The sequence below is a fragment of the Zosterops lateralis genome (assembly GCF_965231275.1).
Source record: "Zosterops lateralis genome assembly, chromosome: W".
NCBI classification, from domain to species: domain Eukaryota; kingdom Metazoa; phylum Chordata; class Aves; order Passeriformes; family Zosteropidae; genus Zosterops; species Zosterops lateralis.
Genome location: NC_139801.1, coordinates 89,256 through 115,512, shown reverse-complemented (window position 1 = coordinate 115,512; position 26,257 = coordinate 89,256). Strand labels below are relative to the sequence as shown.

The 26,257-nt window shown below is 43.3% G+C and overlaps 1 protein-coding gene across 2 annotated transcripts; it reads left to right on the top strand.

The window, feature by feature from the left end:
• The first annotated feature begins 991 nt into the window (after positions 1–991).
• LOC310922281 (alpha-protein kinase 2-like) lies at positions 992–26,168 on the top strand. 2 transcript variants are annotated; one of them, XM_083882725.1, is made up of 11 exons: positions 992–1,141; positions 7,534–9,218; positions 13,001–15,842; positions 17,787–17,934; positions 18,603–18,730; positions 18,827–18,862; positions 19,824–20,098; positions 20,219–20,307; positions 20,555–20,772; positions 21,608–21,656; positions 25,224–26,168. In XM_083882725.1, the coding sequence occupies exons 2-11, from the start codon at positions 7,848–7,850 to the stop codon at positions 25,456–25,458; spliced, it is 5,391 nt and encodes a 1,796-aa protein (XP_083738851.1). In that variant the 5' UTR covers positions 992–1,141; positions 7,534–7,847; the 3' UTR covers positions 25,459–26,168. The 2 variants fall into 2 exon arrangements, with proteins under 2 accessions (XP_083738851.1, XP_083738852.1); XM_083882726.1 differs by lacking the exon at positions 18,827–18,862.
• Positions 26,169–26,257: the final 89 nt, after the last annotated feature.

Sequence of the window (26,257 nt, the reverse complement as noted above, 5' to 3'; positions counted from 1 at the left end):
GGACTGGAAGTGCCTAAAAAAAGTAATTTTGCTAATATTTTTAATCAGTGATCAAACATTTGGGTTGCTCAGAGAGGTGGTAGATGCCCCGTCCCTAGAAGTGCTCAAGATCCGGTTGGACGGGGCTTGGAGCAACTTGGTCTGGTGAGAGGTGTCCCTGCTCATGTTGGTGTTGAATGGTGTTAAGGTCCTTTCCAACCCAAACTGTTTCTGATTTGAATGTGGCTATCTCTCATTTATTTGGGGGTTATTTTGACTATTAGGCTCTTATATAAAACATAGATATCCTTATTGCTATTCCTGAATGAGGGTGGTTGGAGGTGCTATATTTATTGCTCAACACCCCAGTCTAGATAACACTGGGAGCAAAAAGTATTTAGCACAGTAGTATCTCATAGCCAGTTTCGCTGCGCGTCCTACAAAATGCTTAAGAAAAAACTTGGCACAAAAGTTGCTTTTCAGCCTCTTCCAGACCCCTTGAGCTCAGGGCAGTCTGTGCAATTCATTCCAGTTTGTCGTCCTGTGTGAGACTTGTCTCCTTGGGTTCTAAGAGTGGAAATACTTTCTTGCTTCAGGATTCACTTATTTGCCTTTGAGGGGTGAGAATCATTGGGTGAATTTCTGTGTAGAGATTATGAAATATCCACGGTCCACCTTTGATTTTCTCAGCCTGCTTGTTAGGCACTGTGGAATTTCTCATGCTCAGCAGAACTTTTGCGTGCTTAACTTCCAGCAGGTAAGAAATTCCAAATGCGCCTAGGAGAGCACGTGCTTCAAAAAACAACGCAGTGCTTTGTTATGAAAAGCTAAGGCCAACACTTCCTCTCTCTCAAGGCCATTAGGAAATTCCTATGGACTTCTGTGAAAGTAGGATGTGCCCTCTCCTCACTGCCAACTCCCTGTCTGGCAGAGGTTTTCCCAGGAAGGGCCATCTGCTGCATGTAATGAAATCGTCTCTCTTAAAAGTCAGACTGTTCAGTGATCAGACTCCGTATCCTGAGGTCACACTCCAAAACACCACTGAAGCCATCGGCTGGCTTGCAGCTCCCAACAGTACGCACAAATTCAGCCCGATTTGTCTCTAACAAGGAGGCCCAGCCCAGGATCAGCCTATCCCAGAACGTCCACAAAGAGCTCGAGGGTAAGTGAGGGGTCGGGGTGTTTGCACTTTGAAAATTACTTGTCTGCTTTATTCTCATGTGCGCAAATAGAATGTGTATCATAAAAGACAAATGAAGGAAGAAGAGCAAGTTACTTTATTATCAATGCACTACATGGATATGTTTATATTTATATTGCTATTGACCAGGAAGCGGGATTTGTTATTTCCTTCTGCTAAAGAAGACCCATTTTTGTTTATCCGGATAGATTTGGGGTTTTTTAAACATGTTGCATTTAGAATTCTGCTCACTGTTTCTGAAACTACACTCTGGTAATAGTACCACCAATTCCACCAAATCTCAGTAAGACAAAATTGCAAAAATTTTATGAAAGCAAACTTCCTTCTCTAACGAGTGTGGAAGTGATACCAGGTATCCTGAAAAACACATTTATTCATTCTCAAAATTTATTGCATGGTCTAATACTCATTAGGTAAAAAGTTCTCCATTCTTGAGAAAAAGATCTGGTCTCTTGGTAGCAATAGATGATTCCCAGGCTTCATGAATTGCTCAGTCTGACGGGGTCAGATGCTTGACAGATGTTAAAAATAGATTAAGACAGATCAGTGTTAAGAGTCGTGCTGTGATTGCTTATTTTAATTGCTCTATATTAAGGTGTTCGTTTGACATGTGCAGAGCCAGTCATTTATTATTCCATTTAGCTGATGAATTACGGCTGAGGCGTTTTTATACGGTGGTGCTGTTTACAGTGGGTATTGCACTAATCAAAAGGTTGTCAAAAAGCCTTGGATATTGGCAGTTGAAGAACCGCAATATATCACAGAATTTTTGGCAAGGGCGTATTTTCCAGTCATCTCCTTTTTGAACAGCCACAACTTCACTGATATTTTTTTTACCTAGACCTTGTTAATCTAATAGATGGTGTGATAACTGGTTTAGACAATACAGCGTTTCTGTAGTTCGGTTTCTGGCACTGTGCACTCTTGGACAAGTATGCTGCTTGAGGGGTTCCATTTGGTTGTGGTATCTTGAAGGTCTTGGAGAAGAATAATGTGGCTACAGTTATTGTTTGTGTTCGAGACAGAACTCCTGTGAGGTGAAGAAACAAGTAGAAGATGCATCCTTGTAAATCTGTGCACCTGTGGGTTCTCATTACTACCCCATCAAATGTTTCACTCTGTAGTAGGCTCACTGCTGTATAAATCCTTACTATAGCCCTGTGGTGAGTAGAGATCACGAAGTTACAGTGAATTCTGGTTTCTGTTCTCTTGGAGATTGTTACTTTTACGAGGTAACATTGTAAGAACGTAACCATGATCACAACACATTTGGAAAATGTTTTTATGGTGTTCCAAGTTGGAAAGCTTGTATAGACCAGGAATGGCAGATCTGAAATTTCATGTGGAACTTGGTTCCATTAGTACTTATGGATGCACTGAGCTTAAAAGATTCACAGTGTCAGTGTTGGTGAAACTTTTGAAATCTTTGATTTCTATTAAAGCAAATTTTAAACAGAGAACATAAGGGAAAACATTTAAACATAGCAAAACATTCACAGCAACCTTTTTGGAAAGATAAAGTTATGTTTCAGATAATAAATATATAGTATGTATTTCCATACAGAACATATAATACTTCATTTAAGAAATGTAAATAGGTGTGTAATGTCTGTGTTAATCGTATAGCAGTTCTTTCTGCTTTTTTGTATTTTTTCTGTTCTACTTTTGCTGCTTTCTGTTCCTTTAATCAGTATTTCTTACATACTGCTGTTCATACCAGCAAGCTTTCTAGTTGTATCTATGTAATATATGACCCTTTCTGTTCATCATCAAGATGAGTTCTGTGGTTATTGGTGGTTTAGTTTGGAGGTATTTCATATTCATGTTAAATTAAGTCTAATTATATTGACCAGCTTTCTTCGTGGTTTAGCTACCTGCCAGTAAAACATCTCTTAAAGGGATGCATGTATATAGTGTGCTCAGGCAGGTGGAGAAGGAGCTTTTGCTATACCTAAGAACAGTAGCAGGGCAGGCTAGGCTAGGCTAGGATATAATTGTGTTGCAAAAGGATAACTCCAGATCCTAAAGTTCATCCTCTGGAGTGGAGGCCATAGTAGGAAGCTCAGCTGGCAGTTGGAGAGTTGTCTCACACGAAAAAGCTCAGATTAAAAAAAAAGCAAAGCATGCAAGCGCTGACTCTCTAAACAGGGTCTGTCTGCTGGAGAAATGTTTGAAGAACAGGTGAGCAGACTGCATGTGGTTCACATGCACACCCTCAGGTGCACCTGTGTACAAAGGAGCAGGGCTGACCGTTTTGTGTGTACAACTTTGGTGAAAGTTAATCCTCAATCACTTAAGGCGAAGGGTTCTGACAGAGTTGGTGTGGCCAGCAGCAGTTCAGTTCCTGCAGCTCTGAGGTCCATGTGCTCTGAGGTACACGGTGTTTCTGGAGCTCTCTCTCATGTTTCAGGTATCCCTGACCTCCTGTCAGCTCCGTATAAAGAGCCCAAAGTGTTGGCTGATGAAGGGCTATTTCCCAATGCGAACCATTGTGGCATTATCAGTGTCACTCCCCGGTGTTCTGCTGAGATATCCCCCGTGTGGCTCACGCAGCCTCTCCCTTCCACTCCTTTGGCTGGGTGGGCGTGGGGCAGGTCCCTGGCAGGCCCTGCTCTGAGTGGGAGTTTTCGGGGTGGGCATTGACCAGGTGCTCATTGTGCCAAGGGAATGCGTGGGGCAGACAATGGGACGCGATTCCTGGGTGGGCGGAGAGCTCCAGGAAGGTCAGGGCCGAGTGAGTGCTGCTGAAAGATAGGAAGGAATCCTACTGAAAAGGGTGTGGGCTGACGAGGGCCTGTGCACAAAACAGAGATTACTCCATGAATAGATCATAAGTAAGAGAAAAATGCTTCAGAGAAGTCATAAAAGGATTTTTTCCACTGACTCTAGAGAACCTCACAGAAAGGCACAAATTCACTTTTGGGTTGCTAAAATGCATAAGCTTCCTGTATAAATAATTTCTGTGAATATAAAGTCGTTTACAAAGGAAGATTTTCGTTTTGGTTATAATTTAATAAAGTAGGAAAAATGTGATGCAAGAGAGGAAATTTAATGACCACTTTTTAAGTTTAATCACGTTTATATATTTTTGTCAGGTAATTTGTTTTCTGACATTAGGAATAATCCCATAGGTCCTTCTAAAATCACTAGAAGTGGCTTTGTCACCAAAACTACCTACAAAATATGAAATAATTTAAATTTTTTCCTTCCATGTTAGTGTAACTCAAAACTGTTTTGGTCTTAATTGAAATGTACAAATACTGGACGTATTTAAAACGTATAAAAATAAGGTTCAAATTGGGAAAGATGTCATTTCAAGGACAATAATTTTGAACAGTCAAATTTTATATTTAGAGTTGGAATTTCAGAGTATCTTCACTATGAATAGTGAATAGGCTTTTCACAACCAGTGTGGAATTATGACAGAGTATGAATTTTAAATTAAAAATCTCTTCTGACTTGAATTTGTTTTATTATATATTTGCCTTACAGAGACATTGGATGATTGTTTCTGTAAGGCAAATATATTTGATTTTTTGATACTTTTCCCAGCCATTCTTTTGTTTATTATTTGAAATGAATTGTTTTTTCACAAACACTGATAATTTCCTGCCATCAAAGGGTTTTGGTGAAGCAGCTCCATCTGTCTCTTGCTTCCTTGTTAATCTGACTATTGCAGGTTTGCATCAGTTCAGTATTTCTCCTCAATCACACCCAAGCACAGTGGTCAGGTTGCTGTTCTCACGCTGCTCCCAGCTTTGTTCTCCCTTAATCTCAGTTCCCAGGCACTGGGCTCAGGCTGCAACAGACCCTGCTAAGCATAAACGTGTGTTTCATTTGCCTCAAGGGCAAAAATTCTCCTTAGTTCTGGTCAGTAGAAAATGGAAAATCTGTTTACAGAAGATTAGAGAGCCAAACCAGGCATATTTCCTCCCATGACCTGCTCGAACCTGGTGTGTGAATTCCTCTTGTGTGGCTGTGCTTTGGTGTCTCCTGTTGTGAGCCAGGACCTGATTCATCATTGGTTTTTAGAGTGAGTTGGGACAAGCAGCCACAACACCCTGGCATGTTTGAATATTCTCATGTCTTCTGCCAGCAAGTGTTCAACTCCCGGTTTCTCAGGAAGTGAGTTAATTTTCAGGTTACTAGTCAACAGCTGATGGTAAAGTATCCTGGTCTCTCCCGTTCCTCTTCCCTCTGTAAATTTCATTGTGCATTTTCTGTCACAAGTTTTTCTGATGACCTGAGAGGGTATTATACTAAAAGTTCTCTTTCCAGTTTCTACCTAAATTCAGTAATTGAATTTTTTGAAAATCTTAGTACCTTCTATTTTCTTCCCAGATTAAAAAAAAAAAAATAGTATCTCTTTGTCTTGGATAAAACCCCGTAATTTATTGCAGCTTTCCTCCTGGAACGTTATTTTGCTTTTATTTCTGTGGTTGCATCTGACAGTGCATGGAAATCCGATGTAATTTTCATGTGGGGAAATCTGACAGCTCTTTTCCCGTCGATGTCAGAGTGCAGCCAAACTGAGACAACGATAACTGTCTAGTACAATGGCATTAGTAAAGGCCCTTCGTTAGTCAATATACATTAAAAACATGTTGCCAAACCTCTTTTCAGCTGGGGAAATTACCATGCTTTTTAAATAATTTACGACCTCCAAAAAAGAGATAGACATCTGGTCTTCTGAAAAGCGAAGATTAGAGAAGCATTGAAAGAATGCAACAGGAAACATTAGGCAAATGCATATTCAAGAGGAGAGGCTGAACTCTGGAGGGTAATTCCATGGTACTAAAATGGATGAGGAAAAGATTAGTCCCTACTGCTCCATTTTCATTCTGTTAATATATTCCTTAGAGTTGAAAAGAAAAGCCGAGTGTGATCGGGAAGGCCGCCTGGTCGCCCCAGGTGCTGTTTGTGCTCCTTGGCGTACATGGACTCAAACTGTTAAGTCACACATCTAATCTTGTGTCCTTCCTGTTGGGCAACTTTGTTCCCTACTTTTCAGCACCCGGGTGACTATGGAAAAGGTGTTGGTGGCAGGTTTGTCCAAAGGGAACAAAGATATCTCTGGTTGCTTAGTGCTCTTACAGGAGAGGCCGAGTGCAGCGGCCACACCGCCGCTGCCGTTCCACGCCGGGCTCCAGTCCCGCTCCCCGCTCGCTCCTCGGGTCAGCCCCGCTACCTGCGGCACGGAGCTGCGAGCGCCGGGGCCCTGCCGGCAGTGCCGGGGACGGCGGGGCTGGGGGCTGGGGGCTGTGCTTCCCGGACCAGGGCCGGGACGCGGGCTGGAAACATCTTTACAGCCGAAGCACAGAAAAGGAAAAAAAGGAGAATGAGCAGAGGTGTCTTTAAATGGCTTTGTCGGATTACGTGGCAAGAAAGCTTTTCCTGGTGCTCTTCACCAATTCTGGAATAAATGTAGCCACTTTTTTCAGAGCTGTTAGTCTGGCATCCTCCAGGAGGTCGAATTTACTTGAAACTGCTGCAGTACTTTTCCAGTATGACCAGTGTCACACCTTTTCCAAGGTGACTGACGAACCAGAGTGCCCTTAGCAGTGTACAAAAACATCTCAAGTATCTAAAGTCCTAAAATCTGGGAATGCTGAGGAAACAAGGGCTTTGTTACAGGAAGAGAGAGATGATTCCACATTTCTTTGGATTCAGCTAGCAGAAGCTTTTTGGTGTATTTCACTTGGATTTTATTTGAATTGCCACACCACCGTGCTGCTGCACACCCACTTGTGGGGAAAACTCGGGATGAGCAGGAAATTGAAGCCAACCCGCCTCATTTTATTGTTCTTTCAGCACAGGAATGACAAATATCAAGCCAGAGCATAATAGAATTGCTTTAAACAGAAATTGCCCTATAAAGTCTAAGCAGGCGGGTTGTTTTGGGTATTTTTACAAACAGAGTCTGGGATTTATGTCCCTATGATGCCAAATCAAGGAATAGCCCGCTGTTGTGCCAATGTGACTACTAAAACAGCAGGTAGCTCTAGCAGCGGTGTCCATGTGGAAATGTACATTGTCTGCAGGTTCCTGCATTTAGGAAAGTTGAAAGGCTGTGTACTAAAGCCCCCGTCGAGGTGCCACACGGGTGTGTGGCTGCACTGAAGGATTTGTTCTCCTGGGACAGATCACTCCGGACAGTTGCAATGTGCTGCCAGTAAGTGCCATTGCATAGACAGCCAGGTTAGGGGTACTGCCTTAATGTCTGATCTTGGGTTTTAAATAATGATTTCATGTTTTGAAAGTGCTTGCAAGTATGTGTCAACTGGCTACCTTTTAGAAAATACCTATAGCTATTTCAGAAGTAATTTTAAACTTTGTGTTTCTTTTACTTGCAGGTGCACAGAACAAGGTCTGCACTTCATTGACAGCTAGAATGACTTTTCTTGACCCAGAACCAGATGCAAAGAACAAAAAAAGAATTTGTTGTTGTCCTAAATGAGCTCGTGGCAGACTTCAGGATAGAGTGGGCAAAATGGGAAACATTTTGCACAGTGCAAGAGTTCCCTCTGTGAGGGTGAGCCTGTGTTGATTTCATTGGGTTCTGACTCTTCAAAAATCATTCATTTACTGCTTAAGAAACTCAGCAAAGCAGGAGTTTTGCCTCCACTTGAGAAATCCCTCAGACACTTGTCTAACACAGAATACAAGCATGGATGTTAAAGATGTAGTTAAATCCCAGGCAACTTTTTCCTGCCTAAAGGATTTTTCAGAGGGTGGTGATGACCTGCTTCATTTTAACGGTGTGATTGATGTTACTGCTGGAAGAGCAGAGGAATACTGCAGCAGACAGCTGCCTTCCCACCCCACAGATGTAACCACTTGTCACACAGGCAACTATTGCCTTAACACACAAGACTCTGGATCTCCTCAGTCTCTGGCAGATGTCCAGGCATGTAAAACGATTGGGCTGGGCAGATCCCTAACCACAAATTCCTTGCTCTGTGAGCAGGCAGACACTTCTGTAAGTAATCACACAGATTTTGGAAAAGGTGACTCTGAAAATTCTGCCGCTATTTTGGAGATTTATGCAGAGAAAGTAACAAGTGTAAGTGATGACTTTTCGGATGATGACCTGGAGTACTTTGAATGTTCAGATGTGCTTACAATGCATGAAGATGAAATCTGGAAAAAGAAATTACAATTTTTATTAGAAAGTGATGATGAAGATGATCTAAAACTAAGTAAGGATTGTGATGGGTGTGCTTACTTCCTCAGCGAAATGCCTTGTGTGTTCCAAGTGTCAGATAACACTACGCCTATGGATACCCCCATTGGCTTCTGTGGGCATCAGTCAAAAATCAAAGGAGTAAATGTAAGGAGAGACCCCTCTATGTACAGCCAGTCTGCTCTGCAGACAGAGATGACTCTCACTGTTGGACACCACCGAGATAAAAGTACCATTTTGAAAGACAAAGAGAAGAATCAAGTGCCTGTTGCTTCTGCAGCCACTGGAAATGAACATCCCAGAAGTGAAGAAGAGTCTAATGGAAGAGACCACCTGGCTGCAGGTTCCTCACGGGACGAACCAAAGCCCAAGAACTCTGTCCCTGCCCAGGTAGACTCCTCTGCCAATGGTATAGGTGCTGCTTGCACAGATCAAGATCTGGGGACGATGACAGAAACCAGCCCTGACGAGGCCGTGCTGGGGGAAAGCTCTCTGCTGCTGGAGGAGGGGAGAAGGAATGTGCCAGAGGGAAATGCACGGCATGCTGTCTGTACCTTAACAGAAAGTCTGAGGAGAAACCTTTTCAAGCTGTTAAACCCTATAGAACTTTGCAGATATGTAAGTACTATAGGACAGTCTTTCCAGGCTGCAGCAGAGGGTGGGGAATCCAGAGCTCCGTCTCCCCATCTGGAAGGTGTCTGTTCAACACAGGTTCCCGAGGAGACAGAAAGCATGCAAATGCAGGCTAGTCTGTGTCCAACAGAGGAGGCAGATAAAGACAGTCACTGGGAAAGGAAAAGGACTTGGGGCCTGTCTGAGCAAAACCAGATGCCAGATGAGAACATCTCATTGGGGGTAAGTAACATGTTTATTGTTTAACACAAAGAGCTGCTCTGCTCATCTCAATGCAATTTATTCCTGTTTGTCACAAAATAGTGTAAAATCAATATTACTTTAAAAAATACTATTCATCTACTTCTGAATGACAGCTACGGCTGGGAGGGAAATCTGGGTTTAGAAAAGGCCCAAGTAAAGCCTAAGCTGTTCTAATTATAGAGTGAGCCTGATAATGGTGAGAGGCACTAATGGGCCTCTGGACAGCTGGATAGGGAAATCTGATATGGAGGCTGTTGCACAGGTCTTAGCAAAGTAATGCTTCTTTCAACCCAGCAAGTTTTTCAAATACCTGTTGTGAGCAGAGAATGCTTTGATTTACTTTCTTTTCAATCTATATTCAACAAGCAAAACTGTCCTTCACTTCTGGTGCCAGAAACCTAAACCAATTCAACAGGGATTTGCTCTGGTTTCATGACAATGAAGGGAATTCAATGCAGAGAGTTCATGTTACAGAGGTGAATGAAGCTCGGTGTTTTTTAAAAATAAAACAATGAAAGAGTTGGATATTCCGGCTGAAATTTACAAACCAATTAAAAGATCAAACCTCCATGGTACTCTCCATGTACTTATGTACTTTATGCTGTTGGTAGAAAATCAGCTGGATTAATCACTACAGTTGTAGAGACTGCTATGATGCTCTACCAGTTTTCCTAAGTGGGAAAATTGAATCATCATTTTTATTTCACATAGTAAAGACTCAAAATATATAAATACTATTAAGTCATGAATAATCTCATTGTCACGATTTTTTCTGATTTGAAGGTGTGTAGCTAATTCCACAGGAAAAAAACCCATTTGTCACAACAAAAGTTTTTACCAGTTGCACATGCTTTTCTTCATCTGATTATTTGGGCAAAAAACATCTCTCAGTTCTGGGTGTAGTGTCACAGTTAGAGTGACTTCAATATCACCATCTTCAGCAGTCAAAAGTCACTGAATTCTTCTTCCTGAACAGTGTTTATAGGTTTTTCTGGTTTTATGGTATGACATTGTTTTATACTACAATGACAGAGACTTTGACTTCAGAAGGCTGAAAATTACTTTTTTATTTTGGGATGTGTCTTTTTTATATACTATTTTGCATAGACCAATTTGATTGGTGATACAAAGGCAAACTTTTTTACTCCCATTGGTCAGACCTAGAGGGACATCAAGAAGAAGTCCCTCTTAGGAAAAGGAATGAAAAACAAAATTGCAGTTACAAAAACATATTTCGTGTTTACAGAAAATTCCCTGGGAAAAGAATTTCAGAAAACCAGAACATCTCAGGCATGAAACCAGGGCTACAATGATACATAAAATTCCAATCCCATTTGAGGAGCGCATGGTGTCCTTATGATGCGGAATACCTCTCACAGGAGTTAATATCCTCAGAGCTTCCTGACAAGGTGTATGGCTGTGGTTTCCCAGAGGCCTGGTTTGATTTTTTTTTTTTTCCCCAAGTGCAGTGCAATAATTTAAATCCCAAAAGCCTCTTAGCCAAGAGCAGCTGTCAGGAGCCTGGCATAAATTTCAGAGTGGCCAATTAGACTCTTGTTGTGTGTAGTCAGTATGTCTGCATTTCCCTGGCCAAAACTTTACATTGGATAAAAGAATTAGTATTGGTGTACATGAAAGGGCAAGAGGTGGGCACAGACCAAACCCCAATTTTTAAACATGTGTATATGACAGTGAAATTCAGGTGTAGGTTCAGAATTATGTGGTCTTGAAAATGAGCCAAGCAAAAGCATCCTGCCTGAATACTGCTCCTTTTTTTGGGGCACTAGAAAAATGTGGACAGCTTCTCCCAGCACCCATGTGGTAAAGCCAGAAACTCCTCAGAATTCTGCCTGTGTAATCTAAGAGAGGCAAGAAAGAATCTATTGCTGCACGTGGGTTTCTGTAAAAGTGCCCTGGGGTGTTTGCTGGAGCCAATCGTGAGACAGCTCTGCAGGAGCGAGGGGAGGGGCTCGCAGCAAACCCCATAGCTGACTGCTTTGGAAGGGTGTTGAATTTTCCCTATCCATGTGGAAATCAGGTCTGCTGAGGGGTACAGAGCAGCCACGGGATCACAGCACTAATGACCCAAGGATTTACACTTCCCCTTAGCGCCAAGTGTTCGAACTGGAACAAACTTTGCAGTGTGTCTTGTGCAGTGCCTGCTGTGCTGGGTGACTTCTTCTGTTAGTTAGTCAGGGTGGGAGGCTCCTCAGTCCTTTCACGACCTCTTGGCCTAACCCCAGGTGAAATTCTTTATGTACCTGGTGCTTCAAAGCAGCTTCCATTAATAATAGGTCCAAGACACCAACAGTGCCAGCTGTGTGATGTTACATAGTGTACAGAGAGCCAGGAGGCTTTGCTGGGTGTCACTGTGGAGCTGGTCTCTGTTAGCAGTCAGCTAGCACCCTGTCCCTGTCAGTGTTCAGTGTTCAGCACCCTGTTCCTGTCAGAGTTCAGTGTTCAGCCAGCACCCTGTCCCTGTCAGTGGTCATTGGTTGGCACTCTTGGATCCTTGTCAGTGGTCAATATTCAGCACCCTTGTCACTCCTGGGTTACAGAGCCGTTATTCTGGTTTTGTTCATGTCAGAACAGCCTGTTCACATAAAATCTGGGAGATCCTTGGTTTGACCTTCCCGAGACAAATTTATGTCACTTTTAGATAATTTTAAATGGTGTTATCCAAAAAGGAGAGAAGCAGACCTGACACAAGTTCCAGGTGATTGGGCACCTGGCTGAGATGAGTGCTCGGCGTTGCCAGGGAACAGTCCGGGCCTGAGCCATGCCAGAGGGGTGTCGCTGTGTCTGAACAAGCAGAGGAGTCCTGGTTGGAGTAACTACAACTCATGACACCAGTGCTTCTCGTTCAGTAGGATCTACCCTAGGAATGGCAGATAACATCCCATTTTGCTGTCCACATCTTAAGTGGAGAGAGTGTTTCTTGGGAGACACATCAGGAAGAAATCCTTTAGAAAATCTGTACTACTTTGGAGCATGGACTCCTGCCTGCTGTGTATGGTCAGCCTGTTGCTCTGTGTTGTTGGCAGAGCACTCACTCTCCATCCTTTAAAATATTGTAGTGCTTCCTCTTTTTCTGCCTATTGAGCAGGAATAGCAGGATGCTGGCGGGATATGCCTGTCAGTCTGCAGGACAAAGCACAGCTCAGGTCTTTTGTTTCACTTGTTGAAATAATTACAGATATTGAAGTATTGCAGCTACTCCAAGGCAGGTGGGTCATTTAAAGCAGAGTGTCATTTTAGGAACGGGGAATCTGAGTGGCATTGAATGAACAGAGAAGTGGAAAAATCCACTAAGGTGGATTGCTGGAGAACAATGTAAAGTAAAAGCAGTCCCAAACATAGTGGATTTGAGGGAGCCGAGATGCAGAGGCTGTGATACACTTTTTGTCTGTATTCTAGGGATGGTTTGTTACACTCCATTTGTGCAAACAGAGGGATATAAATGTAACATGGGCTCTTTACTTGCAGAGAAGAATTACCTTGCTAAACTATTTCTGCTTAAAGAACAGTGAGAAACTGTGAGGTAAAATTGATCAGCTTCATTACAAATCCTTCTCTAAGGAGCAACACTTTCAGACTCACCAGGGAAGTTGATTTCAATCCATTATGTTGATAGTTACAAGTCAAAAACTTGACTGCTAACAAAAATAAAATTAAAAAAAATTAAAAATTGCAAGCCTTCAGACTTGTGTCAAGCTGTAGTTCCAATTTTTAATTACATTGCTCTATTTTCCTTTTTGAAGAGTCAAAGTGCTAATCTTGAAGGCGTTACCCAGAATTGTGAGAACCTCTGTATGGAGCCCAGAACAGAAAAGGAAGGCATCTTCAGGGCTTCTGAGAGTGCAGGAACCAGCCAGCTCTCTGCTGAAAACACGCTGCAAGTAAAGCATGCAGATTTACAGACCTCTTCTCTTCACTGTGCTCCTTGTGAAAAGAGAGAAGGTTGGCACCAACAGGTCTTCTCTGGACAAGAAATTATTAGTAATGGCAAAAAGGCAAGGAATGACATTTCCTCTTCTCCTCAATGGGATATGGACTCTGTTCCTGATAAACAGGAGTGCTTATGTGCTGTTCTGTCCTCTGCAAAGCTGTGTGATGAGCCAGGGGAGGGAGAGCAAAGGTCTGGGCTTGATATACATGATAGCAGTAACCCAGATATTCTCTGCAGCCAGTCAGCCGATGAGGCTGTCTCTGAAGCTAATCCCAAATCAGTCCTGGAATCTGGAGAACCTGAGTGCAAAGGGGATGCTGATATATCTGCAGTGCATGACAAGCTGTGGAAACTTCTTCATGAAGATGACTCAGACTATAGAATCCCATTTGAAAACAGAGGCATCCTGAGTGTAGCTACGAGGCTGACAGATATCAAAGTCACAGAAGTGAACTTTGTGCGGGAGACCTGTTCCGATCATCGTTTGCCAATGGATTTGATTGAAGAGCAGGAACCCGTCACAGAACCAGCTCATAACCCCAGAACCGAGAAAGCTGCCTGTGATGTTTCTGATATCCTCCTGCAGAGAGCTGCAGCACGTGAGAGCACATCCATAGGAAGCATTTGTCTTGCACAAGTGGTAGGAACAGATGGTGTCTGTCTAGATGCTGGCACTGGGAATGAGAGGGAAACGCCATCCATTTGTGTTTCAGCAAACAGTGTCCTCTTAAGGACCCAGGAGAGCTTGGAGCCAAATCCAATGGCCACGGACAGGAATGGATCCACTGTGACTTGGGAAGGGAAGCTTGCTGTTAATCATGCTGCCCAGACATGTGAAGCAGATTCCTCTCAGAGGTTACAAAATGCTCAGAGTGGTAATTTAGCATGTCCCAAAGCAAACCCAGCTGATGTATCAGGTATGTCACATGGGACAGTTGAACAGTTACTTCATACCGAATACAACATATCCATGACAAATGAGTCTGTACCTGGAGAAGGTTGTCAATTTAAGGACTGTTATCCAGCGAGAGGAGAACTGGGTTATTTCCCTGAAGAGGAAGACATTTTCCCCAGTGAAAACACCAGTCAGTTTACACATGCAGGGCACTCTTCTGTTAACGCCATACACAAGAGTTATGAAGTGAATTTACAAGAAAAAGGGAATCACTCAGGCTTGAATGCACCAAAGGACACTAATTCTGACAGCTACCATCTTTCAAAAAATAATGGCTGTCAGGATTTTCAAATTCTTTCTAATGCACAGAAATACAGGAATGTAATGCAATCACCTACTTTAATTCAGATTCACGAAACCATAACACATAAGGACCTACCCCAAAATACAGACCAACTGACAGAAACAGCAAAACAAGAAGGGTCAGTCCCTCCCCCTTCTGGGGAGACGTTTTTAAGAGATTTTTATCTAGAAATGCCCAGCTGTGAACCGTGTAAGGCAGGAGAACAGACAGAGATTTGCATACCTGAGGAACACAGGGCTGAAACTTCCTGTGACTCAGGAGTTAGTCAGGTTTCAGAGAGTCAGACTGCAGCTTCCCCTTGTAATACAGCAGAACAACATTCATTTTTGGTTGACAGCACCTTCAAGTCTGATAAAGAGTTAAAAACAGATTCTTGTGAAAATCCCACCTATGTAGCTGGAAGTGTAACATCAGCCAGTGCCCCACACCCCAGGGAGGCTCAAAGTGAGCAGCACAGCACAGCAGGTGGGGAGGATGGAGATTCTGGGAATCAGCTACATCCCCAACAACTGCTTGAAAACAAAACCCTGCCCTTCTTCACACCTGTAAGCCACTCAGAGGGCTTTCCCAGTGAATCTGCAGTGGCGCGTCCTGGCACAAGCAGTGACGGAAAAACTGGATCCGTACAAGCTGGAGTAGGAGTAAACGGAAATTTAACTACATTGGAAATTTCCTGCAAGTTGTGGCAGGGTCTGTTCCAGAAGGTCCCTGGAGAAACCAGAGAAGAAGCAGCTTTGTGTGAAAATGAATGTGAGATTCCAAGAGCTATTGAATATAACCCAGATGAAGCTGAAACAAAGGCTCCTTTGCACACTTTGACTGGCTCCCAGGCTCTGAAACAGATTATGAATATTAGTACGGAGGAGTCTTGTCCCAACTTGATAGCTTCCAGCAAGATAACTGAGGCTGACAATTCAATTAAGTCCACTGAGTATGATAAAAAGGAGAAAGTCAGGACATCAGAGAGTGTAGTAAGTGGTTTAGATAATTTGCCAACAGTTGATTCAGGGAACAACCAATGTTTTCAAGAGCAACCACCCCACAGAAGAACTCCATCATTCGCTGTGGCGTGGACCACACTTGATCCATTCCCAGTCAATACAGAAAGTCAAAGAAATCAGGAAGGGTCAAAATCCTGCCAGACACCACTGGCTGCTGTAGAGCCTGAGCCCATCAAGTGTAAAGAGGACACAACAAAGAGCGGGCACGTAGCTGCTGGAGCTAAGAAGAAATTACCACCAGCAATTCTGTCCAAAAAACCCAGGCTGGAGGAGAGGGGAAGTGTCATCAAGGATCCCAGCTGTGTTAAAAAGTCTGGGAAGAGCGAGGGAGGCGTGATTCACAAAGAGGATCGAAAAGAGCAAAGGAAACTCATTTTGAAAAAGGATAGCAAAGGTAAGAGAAAACGGATTTTCTTTTCTGTCCTTTCCCATCATTCTGGCTACAGTACAAAATTCAGATTATTGAAAGGCATTGCAAGCCTCTTTCAGGCTGACTCAGTTAGCTAAAGGTGTCCTGTCCTCATGGAGCTTTATTTCTAGATTTATGCACTTAGTAATGAGTGCTGTGCCCATGGAACAGAGATGAACCCTTTTCCCCGCTGGAAAGCATATTCAATTCATGAACTTTGTAACCAATTTGAAACAGTCACTGCCTCATTGGCCTCTTGGAGTAACTTTTCACGGATGAAAAGTATAATGGTACCACATAGCTGCACACCATCTAGCAGCTGCAAGCCCAGTACTTGTTCTGTTCCCATGGGGCTGCATTCCCAGTTATGTTCCTGCATGGCAGCTCCCAAGTCCAACTGTCCCCTCTTGGTTACCAAAGGATTTATTACTGGCAAAGTATTATTGTTAGCAGTAGGGTACCACAGATAAACAATGTTTGAGGTCCTATGTGCTGACTTCTGACTGGTTCTGCATTGCTTTGCCTTGCTGCAAAAATGACACGGATGAAACGAGCAATATTTAAGTGATACGGGAAACATATAATTGAAAGGAGATCCGACTTGCTGTCAGTCTCTAGAAGGTTGCTAACACTAGCAGGATTGCGACAGTTGGGCGGATGAGGGATTTGTTGTTTCTGTGGGTAGTTTGCAAGGACCAACATCTTATTTTTTGCTTTTGACATGATATTTCATATTCATATAATAAAATTATTTAATAGGTCAGCGCAGGACTGAACAGTGACTAAAGGTAGGCTACACATCAGTGGAGCTTTTCACATACTCTAATTACTGTGCAGTCTTGTGAGACTTCTGCTTTTCTAATCACATTTTAGAAAACCCCAGACTTTACTCCATTCAGAGATGTGTCCTTTGCCAGGGAACCAAATGTGTGGGAGGAGAGACACATTCCTTCAAAGCGGAGCAGGCAAACTGCAGTGACTGTGCAATGCCTGACCTGTTTCCATTACTTGATGCCATGCTTGAAAAAATGTTTTAAGCATTCAGGCTGCATCAGATAACACTGAATTTTCTTCACCTGTTTCTGCTCTGCCTCAGACTTGGCTGAAGTATGTCTGTGCTCCAGAGCATTGTTGTGGCCCTTTCCCTGACATTATGGGAAAGCTGGTTTGGTTGCTGTGGAATAGATTCAGTGTTCTTTTGCATTATTTCAGTTGCAGGAGGTAAGACTGTGGCCAGGGCAGGAACCTGGAGCCATTAGTTCTATTTCTAGAGCTGTCATGTCCTGTCTGTGTTACTTTAGCCCTGATACAGCAAGGTTCACATGGTCCAGGACTCAGGGATTGCCAGTCCAGGTGGGAGACCTGGACTGGGTGGGGCCTGGGACAGGGGATGCCGCAAACCACAGCAGTGTGCCTGTCCCTTCGAGTTGGGTGTTACTGGAATATCACTGCAGGAATGGGATCCCCAAGGGACGTGTGCCATGCTACCTCATTTAGAGTGCAAGAGCTCAGAATTAACACAGTAGGAAACAAAACATCTTGCATTTTACTAAAATCTCTGACATCGAGCAGGGATGTGTCACTTGAGGCGGGGCTGTGTCGTGATCCCGAAACCTTTCTCTAAGTATATGTCGATTCCCTTTCTTTCCAAGTCCTTCCAGTCCCCTGCTCATGCTGTGCCCATGTGCAGAGACACTGGAGCATTCTGTGAGGCAGTGAAAAGTCCTAGCAGAGATCCAGGCTGGCAGGACCTTCTGGGACTTTCTCCCCGGCTGTGATCAGCTAAAAAATTCTACTAGTTTACCGAGACACAAGAAGTCATAATTACGTACCAGGGATTTCAGTGTTCATGGTTTTAACATGAAATATTAAAATGCCAAAACAATGTAATTGTCTTCAAACCCTAAATTGTGGTTCTTCTGTTTCAAGCCCCTAGGCTGCTGAAGAAGATCCAAGCAGAGTTATTCCCTGACTGCTCTGGAAGTATTAAGCTGTGCTGTCAGTTTGGTGACATTCACGGTGACTCCACCATTACGTGGACTAAAGATTCCAAGGTGCTGGCTCGGCTGCAGAGAAGGTAAGGGGATGTTTCTGAAGGACTGGGAGTTTCAGGGTAACTTGGCTATTCACAGGAGGCAGATCTTCTCGCAATGCATTGATATTGGTCATAGTTTGTGGTCCATCACCTCTCAGCCTGTTCATAAACCAGTGTCATCCAGATTTCAAACAAATACCAAAACAAGTTTGAACCTCAGTTAACCTAGAGAGGGGTGCAAATAAAAGCTTCTTAAGGCAATTAACAGGATCTAGCTTTTCCATTTTAATGAACTGAGTTATCTTCCTTGTAGCAGTAATGATATTCTGATCTAAGAAACTCTTTAGAATGTTTCAAAAATACAAAGTTAACATTACTCAAAGGAAAAAAAAATAAAAGCTATTTCTTTCAGAATGCACACTTCTGAGAAGATGAAAAATTTTGTAGGAAGGGTTTTTTTTAGATGTTCTTTTAGGTGGAGAGAAAAGGTTGCATGAATTGGTTAAACTTTCCATTCTGATTCTTCTTGTTTTAACTCTTCTGATTTTGATTGTTGTATTGCAATACCCATTGTAGTATTAATACGGATCATTTTCTGCTAAATGATTGTGCTGTGTTTTAACAAATAAACAGTGCAGAGCGATCAAATTTATCAGTTTTTCCAATGATAACAAGTAAAATATGTGCTAGCACAAAATGCTCTGTTTCAGTGCCCAGGATGACTCTCCTGTCTCTCTGGCAATAGCTGAAGCCAGTTACCAAGACCAGGGAATGTATTATTGCTGCTTGAATAACATGTATGGAAAGGTGACTGCTGAGTTTCATCTGACTGCTGCAGGTAAGCCTCAGTTTACAGTTTTGATTAATAGTAATGACAATGACACTTTCCATTCAGTTTTTTTACTACAAAATTCATTTATTTGCTTCCTCCTAGTATTGGAACGTCTCTCAAGTTGTCAGAGTTATGGAGGTAAATATAAAGTGAAGTAGCATTGCATGGCATCACACAGAGACACATATACACACAGAGCACTGGCAGCTCTTTGGCACAAACGCATGGTTCTCGCAGGTCACCTGCTGTGTAACTGTACTCCAGGAGAAAGGCAGGCATGAAGCTTTGGAATGCTTTCCCTGTGTGTTAACTGGTGTTCAGTGACAGCCTGGCATGTGTCCTGTGCTGCAGCTAAAGATAGTGCCTTGCCAGTGGGATTGTCATTCCTTAACAGCCTGCAGAGATCCAGGCCTTCAGTTGGCATAGTGACTTTTCTTTCTTCTCTTTGAAGAATTAAAATTAGGCATTTATTTCCTTGCGCAAACAAAGACAGGACTTTTCATATAACAGCACTGTATAACTTAATCAGAGAATTTTAGGTGGAATTAAGGAGTGTTCTAATTCTGGCCTTCTCTGTGCAGTGTTTCTTCTGTGCTTCAAAGAGAGGCAATAGTACACAGAGGCTAAACCAGAGGTAACTGGAAGGGGCAGCTGGAAGGACTTCTTTGTTGTGTAGTTCTGTTCTCCTATTTATTTTCTTTACTGGTGGTCCTTGAAATGTTATGACACTTGAAGTGCAGTTAATTTTTTCGTTCCTCTCAGTGCTTAACTTTTATTTCCCCTGATGAATTCTTTTGCATTTGGATTCCGGTGATCATTTAAAGGGGTGAAATCCAGAATCTTCCTTGATTTCATCTATAACAGTCTTGTTTGCTACACTCTGTCTTTTCGCCTTATGATCCTGAGCTGCTACCTTTCTCCAGGCTGGCTGTGGATTGTACAGGCAAGCAGCTGCCTCTCAGGAGCTGCTTGGCCTCCCAGCCCTCAGTAACACAAGTTGTGCTTCCACTGAGCATCTTTTCCTCCCCTCTGGAGAGATGCACCTGCTCTCCCACGCCCACGCCTCCCTGTGCCTGCAGAAAATCCTGTTACGTTTTAGGTGTGGAAGAAATCGAATTCATGCAGCTGATGTTCAGAGAAGATCCCCTCAGCTCCAGCTACTTTGGTGGGACGCTGCACGGAGCAATAATGACGGAGGGGCTGCACTTTGGCGAGGGGATGCACCGCAGAGCCTTCCGCAGCCGCGTGCTGCAGGGCCTGGCCCCCGCCTTCCCCCCCGGCCACGCCTGCGTGCTCAAGGTGCACAGCGCCCTCACCTACGGCACCAAGAGCAGGGACGAGCTGCTGCAGAAGAACTACAGTCTGGCCCTGCAGGTGAGCTGCCCCTGGGCTTTGTAAGCCAGAGTTGTGGGCGAAAGCTGCCCTCATATTCAAACACATGATCTGTTGAATGTTGAGAGCAGTATTCCCATAGGCATGTCGGTTGTATTACAGGAATGCCACGTCCAAAATACTGCCAGAGAGTATGCAAAGTTATATGCAGCTGAAGCTGAACCCTTGGAAGGCTTTGGAGAGGTACCAGAGTGAGTACAAATATATATTTTATATACACATATGCTTATATATACTGTCCTGTGCCATGGCAGCCCACTGGTTGCTAGGACTAAAGAGGAAAGAGGAAACCTGGGAACAGTGTTACAGGTATTCAACTTGGTTTAGACTTGGTAGCTGTTCATTCACTCTCTGAGATCACTGGCCGCTTTTGTCTGTTCTTACCCCCTTACTGAAAGAATTCTCAGGGTTTTATTGGTTTCTATCCCTTGATTTCAGAATCATTCCAATTTTTCTTATTCATCGACCTGCTAATAACATCCCCTATGCCACAGTGGAGGAGGAGCTGGTTGGGGAGTTTGTGAAATACTCTGTCAAGGATGGCAAGGAGGTGAATTTCCTGAGAAGAGACTCAGAGGCTGGCCAGAAGTGTTGCACCTTTCAGCACTGGGTGTATGAGAAGACCAACGGGAACTTGCTTGTCACTGACCTGCAAGGTGAGTTGTTGACTAGGGGCAATTTTTATCTAGCTTATGTTCTTGTAAAAGGACAATTTGGAAAAGAAAACCAAATCTTACACTCTTAATGGAGGAGTTGTTCTTTTACATGTACCTTAGTGAATCGGGACACTCAGTATGAGCCAAATCTGGCTTTTTGTCTCACCACCCAGAGGTTAATGAAATGGCTGCTGCGTGAAAGACTTCAGGTGTTAATGACACCCTGGTCCTCCCCTTTTTCTTGTATTTGTATACTCAACAATCACTCAGCAGTGGAATGTTCCACATTTGGGTCCTGGCTAGTTTTGAAGAAATATGTTCCTTCAAAAAGAAGAATAGTGAAGAAACACCCTCATGTTTGCTAAATGCTACCTCAGCTTCCATGGATGTGACTCCTCTTCAGTTCTGCAAAGTATTTGGGTCAGGGGAAGACAGATTCTTCTTGAAGAAAAACAGAAAAAGCTAGAATCTTAGAAAACTTCCTATATTCTTTTACAAATGAAGACAGGAAAAGTAGCAACAAGGCATCTGAAAAAGATGCCTGAAATAATTTAAAGGGACTAGAAAGAACAAAATCCTTGCACAGGAAACAAGCTCGCTGTTGATCACCCTGACAGCTGTAAGATAGTGTCATGAGCCTGACTTCTAGAAACTGCTGGTGACACAGAGAACATCTTCTTAACTGGGGTGCTTTAAAACACTTTGAAAAAAATGTGACAAATAATTAAAATTAAAAAGCTGACTCAATAAATAAAATTTAATGTCTCCATATGTGAAGAATCGTTCTAGAAATTCCAGTGTAAGCTAAGCTCTGTGTTTCCTTGCTGCCTTGCAGGTGTGGGGATGAAGTTAACTGATGTTGGCATAGCAACCCTGGCCAAAGGGTGAGTGAACGTGATTTCTCAGCAGCCATGGTTGTGCTTTACTCATCTATCTCTTCACAGTTAAATGTGGAAGGGGGAGGGTGCACTGGAATTTCATTCTTGCTATAACTTTAGAAGAAAACACTCCTTGTCTAAGTATTTTAACTTCTTCATGTTCATATTTATGGAAACCCACCTGTAAAGGAAACAAATTTATTTTGTTATGAAAGAATGGGGCTACCCTGTAGACTGAGCTTTGTTTTTCCTGCATGCCTCTTTTGAAATGGGCTTGTCCAAAGGGTATTTCACAAGTGATGTGAAGGGTTCTGGTGACAGCAGGTAAGGCTCCTGGTGATCCATCAGCTGGGGGAAGGTAGGGCTGAACACACGGGGCCAGCAGTGGCTGCAGCCTGGGGTAAAGGGCCAGCTGGAATCCCTCCTGTAGCCAGCAAAAGTGCCAGAACTTTGAGATATGTATTTGTGACAAAGACTCTTCTCAGTGGGATGCTGTGTATTGGCCACTTCCCTGATAAACAGGGGCAACTGTGAAGGGGTTTGATGGTATCTCCCATTTCCCTCTCAAAACCAGCAATTCTGAGCCTTAACAAGATTATTCAGGACATTTCTAGAGTCTGTTTTCTAGTGGTGTTGCAAAGGCTTCAGCTCTTTTGGGGGAGATTTAAGCATATGTGAAAAGATGTAGGCCTGTAATATTTTAACTTTAGTCTGCTTCTCTTAAGTTAATTAAGGCTTTCAGTTATACCACAGGCCAGCAGAGCTGTGGATAGGAGTAGGGAGTGGCTGCTGGACAGGGAAAGGGGATGAGGGTAAGTGCTTTAATTTTGTATTCTCCTTTGAGAATCTGGCATGAGAAAAAAGATCTGATCATATGTTCAGCCTTTATTTTAAGTTGGACCTGTCTTTATATCTGGGATACAAAAAGAAACCTCACAACATCATCTAAATTATTAAAAATGTGACTCTAGAATATTCTGAACACCTGCAGGCCGGCATCCATTCAGTTAGATTGATTTACTCTTGCAGCTGTGGATCCAAAGTAAAAGCAGTTGAAATGAGTGTATATCATCCTGTTACAAACCAAAAAAGTAATAAATGTTTTATTTAGGCAACGCTGTTCTCAGGAATCAGAAGATTTATAAAAATGCTTTACTGAATGTTGTCCAGCTTACTGTGGGAAATGAATCCTATAAAAACACACATTGTGTTGGGGAGGAGGAAGTGAGCACACAATGCAAGCTGTAGTAAGGATCACCTCAGGCATATAGAAAGGAAAATAATTTCCCTAAATGAACAACCTCCTGAAAATGCTAAGTATCATTTTGTTTGTTATTTAGCTAATGGTATTCCTGCAAGATGACAGATTTTTTCCTCGTCCTATATTTTGTTTTCATGCTCCTCTCCTGGAAAGAAGATCTCTGTATTAATGTCTGCGGTTGGATTTTTAATTCTATGAACGTGGGTGGGGAAACTCAACTAAGTGCCCAGAGCTCCTGTGTATTGCTGAGTCTTGCTGCTTTGGGCTGTGTTCAGCCGAGCTGCTGAGAGCTAGCCTGGTCCCATGAAGGGAGAACACATGGTCCTACAGAGCCAGAAATGCAGAGTGGGACTGGTGTGGCTTGAACTGTGCTGGTAGAGAAGACACAGAACACATCTCTTTTGTGCTCCAAAACAGAGTCCGCGATGTGTGGAGGAGGAGATTTTGATCTTTTGTCCTTGCTCTGTGTGTTTTACCAGGGAACTGAAAAGCAGAGGAGCCCAAAGCAGCGGTATAGTCAATGTGCTGCGGGAGCTGCGGTGCAGTTCTGTCAGGAGAGGGCGAAGTGGACCTAGGAACAGGAACGCCTGGGAAGCATTTTTAATGTGACCATAGTGCGGCGCCTGAGCCTTAAAATCAGCCACTCTGTAGCTTCTGTGGCGAATGGAAACAAAAGTACCACAGCAGCCGTGTAGTGCTCTGTGCACGCAGAGAGCAGAGTAGAACTGTGCACGAGGGCCCAGGGATTTATCCAGGAATGGTGCACACAAAGGAGGGACTCAGGAGCACAGTAACCCACAGTTATGGTCATTAACAGAAACGCTGGTTGCCGAGTCTGGATCTAAAACTGCCTGGTTCCAGGGCACTGACAAGTTTAGCTTTCCTCCGCGTGGTAACAAGAGGCATTGGGGAGTTTAAGCCTGAGGGCAAATCCAACATTTCCCCTTCAGATCTGAGGAAGATTTTGTTTGTTTTGGTGCTGGATAGAAGATATTCCCTTTCGGAGGGCAGGTGTGTTTGCCTGTGGAACTCCTGTGGGCGTGTCTGGTGCATCCACCAACACAAGACATACCTGAGAGCTCTTGAGAGCAGCTCAGTAGAGTCTGAAGTCTCCAATTTCTCCAAGGGAGCAAGAGAACCGTTGATCTTGCTGGACTCCAGTAAATAGTCTTGGGGTAAAAATGACACACCTCTTCAACCTGCTTTGGTTAAACAAACACACACTTTACTTGGAGAGCGGAGGAAAATCCCTTTGAGGTTCATCGGCTGTTCAGAACCAGCTGGATGGGGTCTCCAGAGCAGGGCCTGTCTGTCAGCAGGAACCTGACCTTCTCAGAGCAGCAGTATTCTCTTTAGCACTGTGCAGTCTGAGGAAGGAAGGTCTCTGGATGCTGGGAATGAGCATCCTCTGTTCATTTCAGTACCAAATATTGTTTGTTTGGTTTTGTGTAGTCACAACTCACAGTTCACCTCTGAGGACACTGGCTCTCTGGCAAACCAAGAGAACAGGGTAGAATGGGCACTGATTAAGATGAAAAAAGGTGAGGAGCACCCTGGCCTTTCTTCTCCCTTCTCCATGTTGAGAATTTAAGCAAAATTACTCATTTGAAGAGCAGGTGCACCTTTTAAAATAAGCTGATGCAGCTTAAAAAACAGGCCCTGGGAGGACTGTCAGCAACCAGCAGCATGGTGAGGAGAAAAGGGATACACATGCCCTGTACCTCTGATGGTGGGAGTTACAGTGGTGGATTGGGAACTGTGGAGGCTGGATGAGACTGCCTTCTTCAGGAACATTCCTTCCATCCTTCCCTGAGGGGCTTGGCTCCTTGAGATCTTGTAGGCAGCCAGGGGAGGGGAGTGGCATAGCATGGTAATGATGTACACGTTTAGATGGAAACAGATTCCAGTTCTGAAACACCTCATGCAACAACCTTGTCTCTTCATGGTGGCCATCACAGAGAATGATGTAGCATGGATTTCATTTGTGTTACCAAGAAAGGTAGCCAGCAGACAATTTTATTCCGAATTTAATACCATGAAAGACAGGTGCCAGGACCCAGCCCACAGAGCCTTGCCTCTAATGCTTTTCCTTCTTCTGGCACCACTTGTTACCTGCTTCCCCTCACCTCCCAATGACCCAGTCTGAGTTTCTGTGGCAGTCAATGCTTCTCAAGCCAGCAGGGGTAGAAGAGACTTGCTTAATGTTTTCAAGTTGCTTATGAGTCAGCAGTCATACTCTGCCTCCCTCTGCTGAAAATGAATCTTGAATTCCCTTTTTTTTTTTTTTTTTTTTTTTTTCTTTGTTACTGCAGATACAAGGGGTTTAAAGGCAACTGCTCCTTTTCCTTCATTGAGCAGTTCAGAGCCCTCCACCAGTGCAATGAGTACTGTGAGATGCTGGGGCTGAAATCTCTCCGAACCACTCATCAAAAACAAAGGAAAGCAACATCCACTAAAAGCAAAAATCTGCCAAACACATCAACAGTAAAGAAAATGGTGCCTAAGAAGGCAAGAGAACCTAGAGACTTCATTTCTTCAGAGCACTGAATCTCACTATCCCACCTTGTGAAACTACTCCTGAGGACGTGGAGGAGTGACAAGCACCAGTGACCTGAGGGGATAACTTTAGTCTTTTGCCTTTTGACATTGTTTTGGAATCATCCTGATGCTGATGACAGCAACAAAGGAAGGCGCTGATCCTGTGCTCTTGGTGCCTGAGATTTAACACTGGGGCAATGTTTTGAAAACAAACTAAGCCGTCTCCTGGATTTTCTTACAGGCTTCTGTGGATTGGTATTGGAGAAAAGCATCTTCTTCTGTGTCTACATCCATGGTCCTGTGGTTCAGCTGCTATGGAAACGTCAATATATTTAAGATGCTAAGTACAAGTTTTGCTCAGTATTGCATATGCATATGCATGCTGGGTTACTTGGAAGTCAGGAAAGGTAAAGTTTGGAACACACTGATGAATATTAAAGTTACCACTTCCATTGTAAATCAGAACGTAACATCCTTTGAGCCTAAATATTGGACTGTTCAGTGGGATTTAGGCTCCTCAGTGCGCTGCTGGTACCCGGCTTTCATTAGGCCTTTGGAAGTGCCTGCAGATGACGCCTATTTTTTACAATAGTATTCAGAAGAATTTCTGTAAGGACATTTTGACTGTTCCCTAAACAGGCTTAGAACATAAGGCAAAGGGCTTGAGCGTGGTGGAATGGGAGCAAAGCTAAAAGCATTGGATAAATAGTGTTTCAAGTAAGAGGCAATAGATTTTTATCAGAATTTTGGCAAGTGTTCTGTTTGAAAAATACCATGAGCATCTCAGCCAATTAATATTCCAAATGTA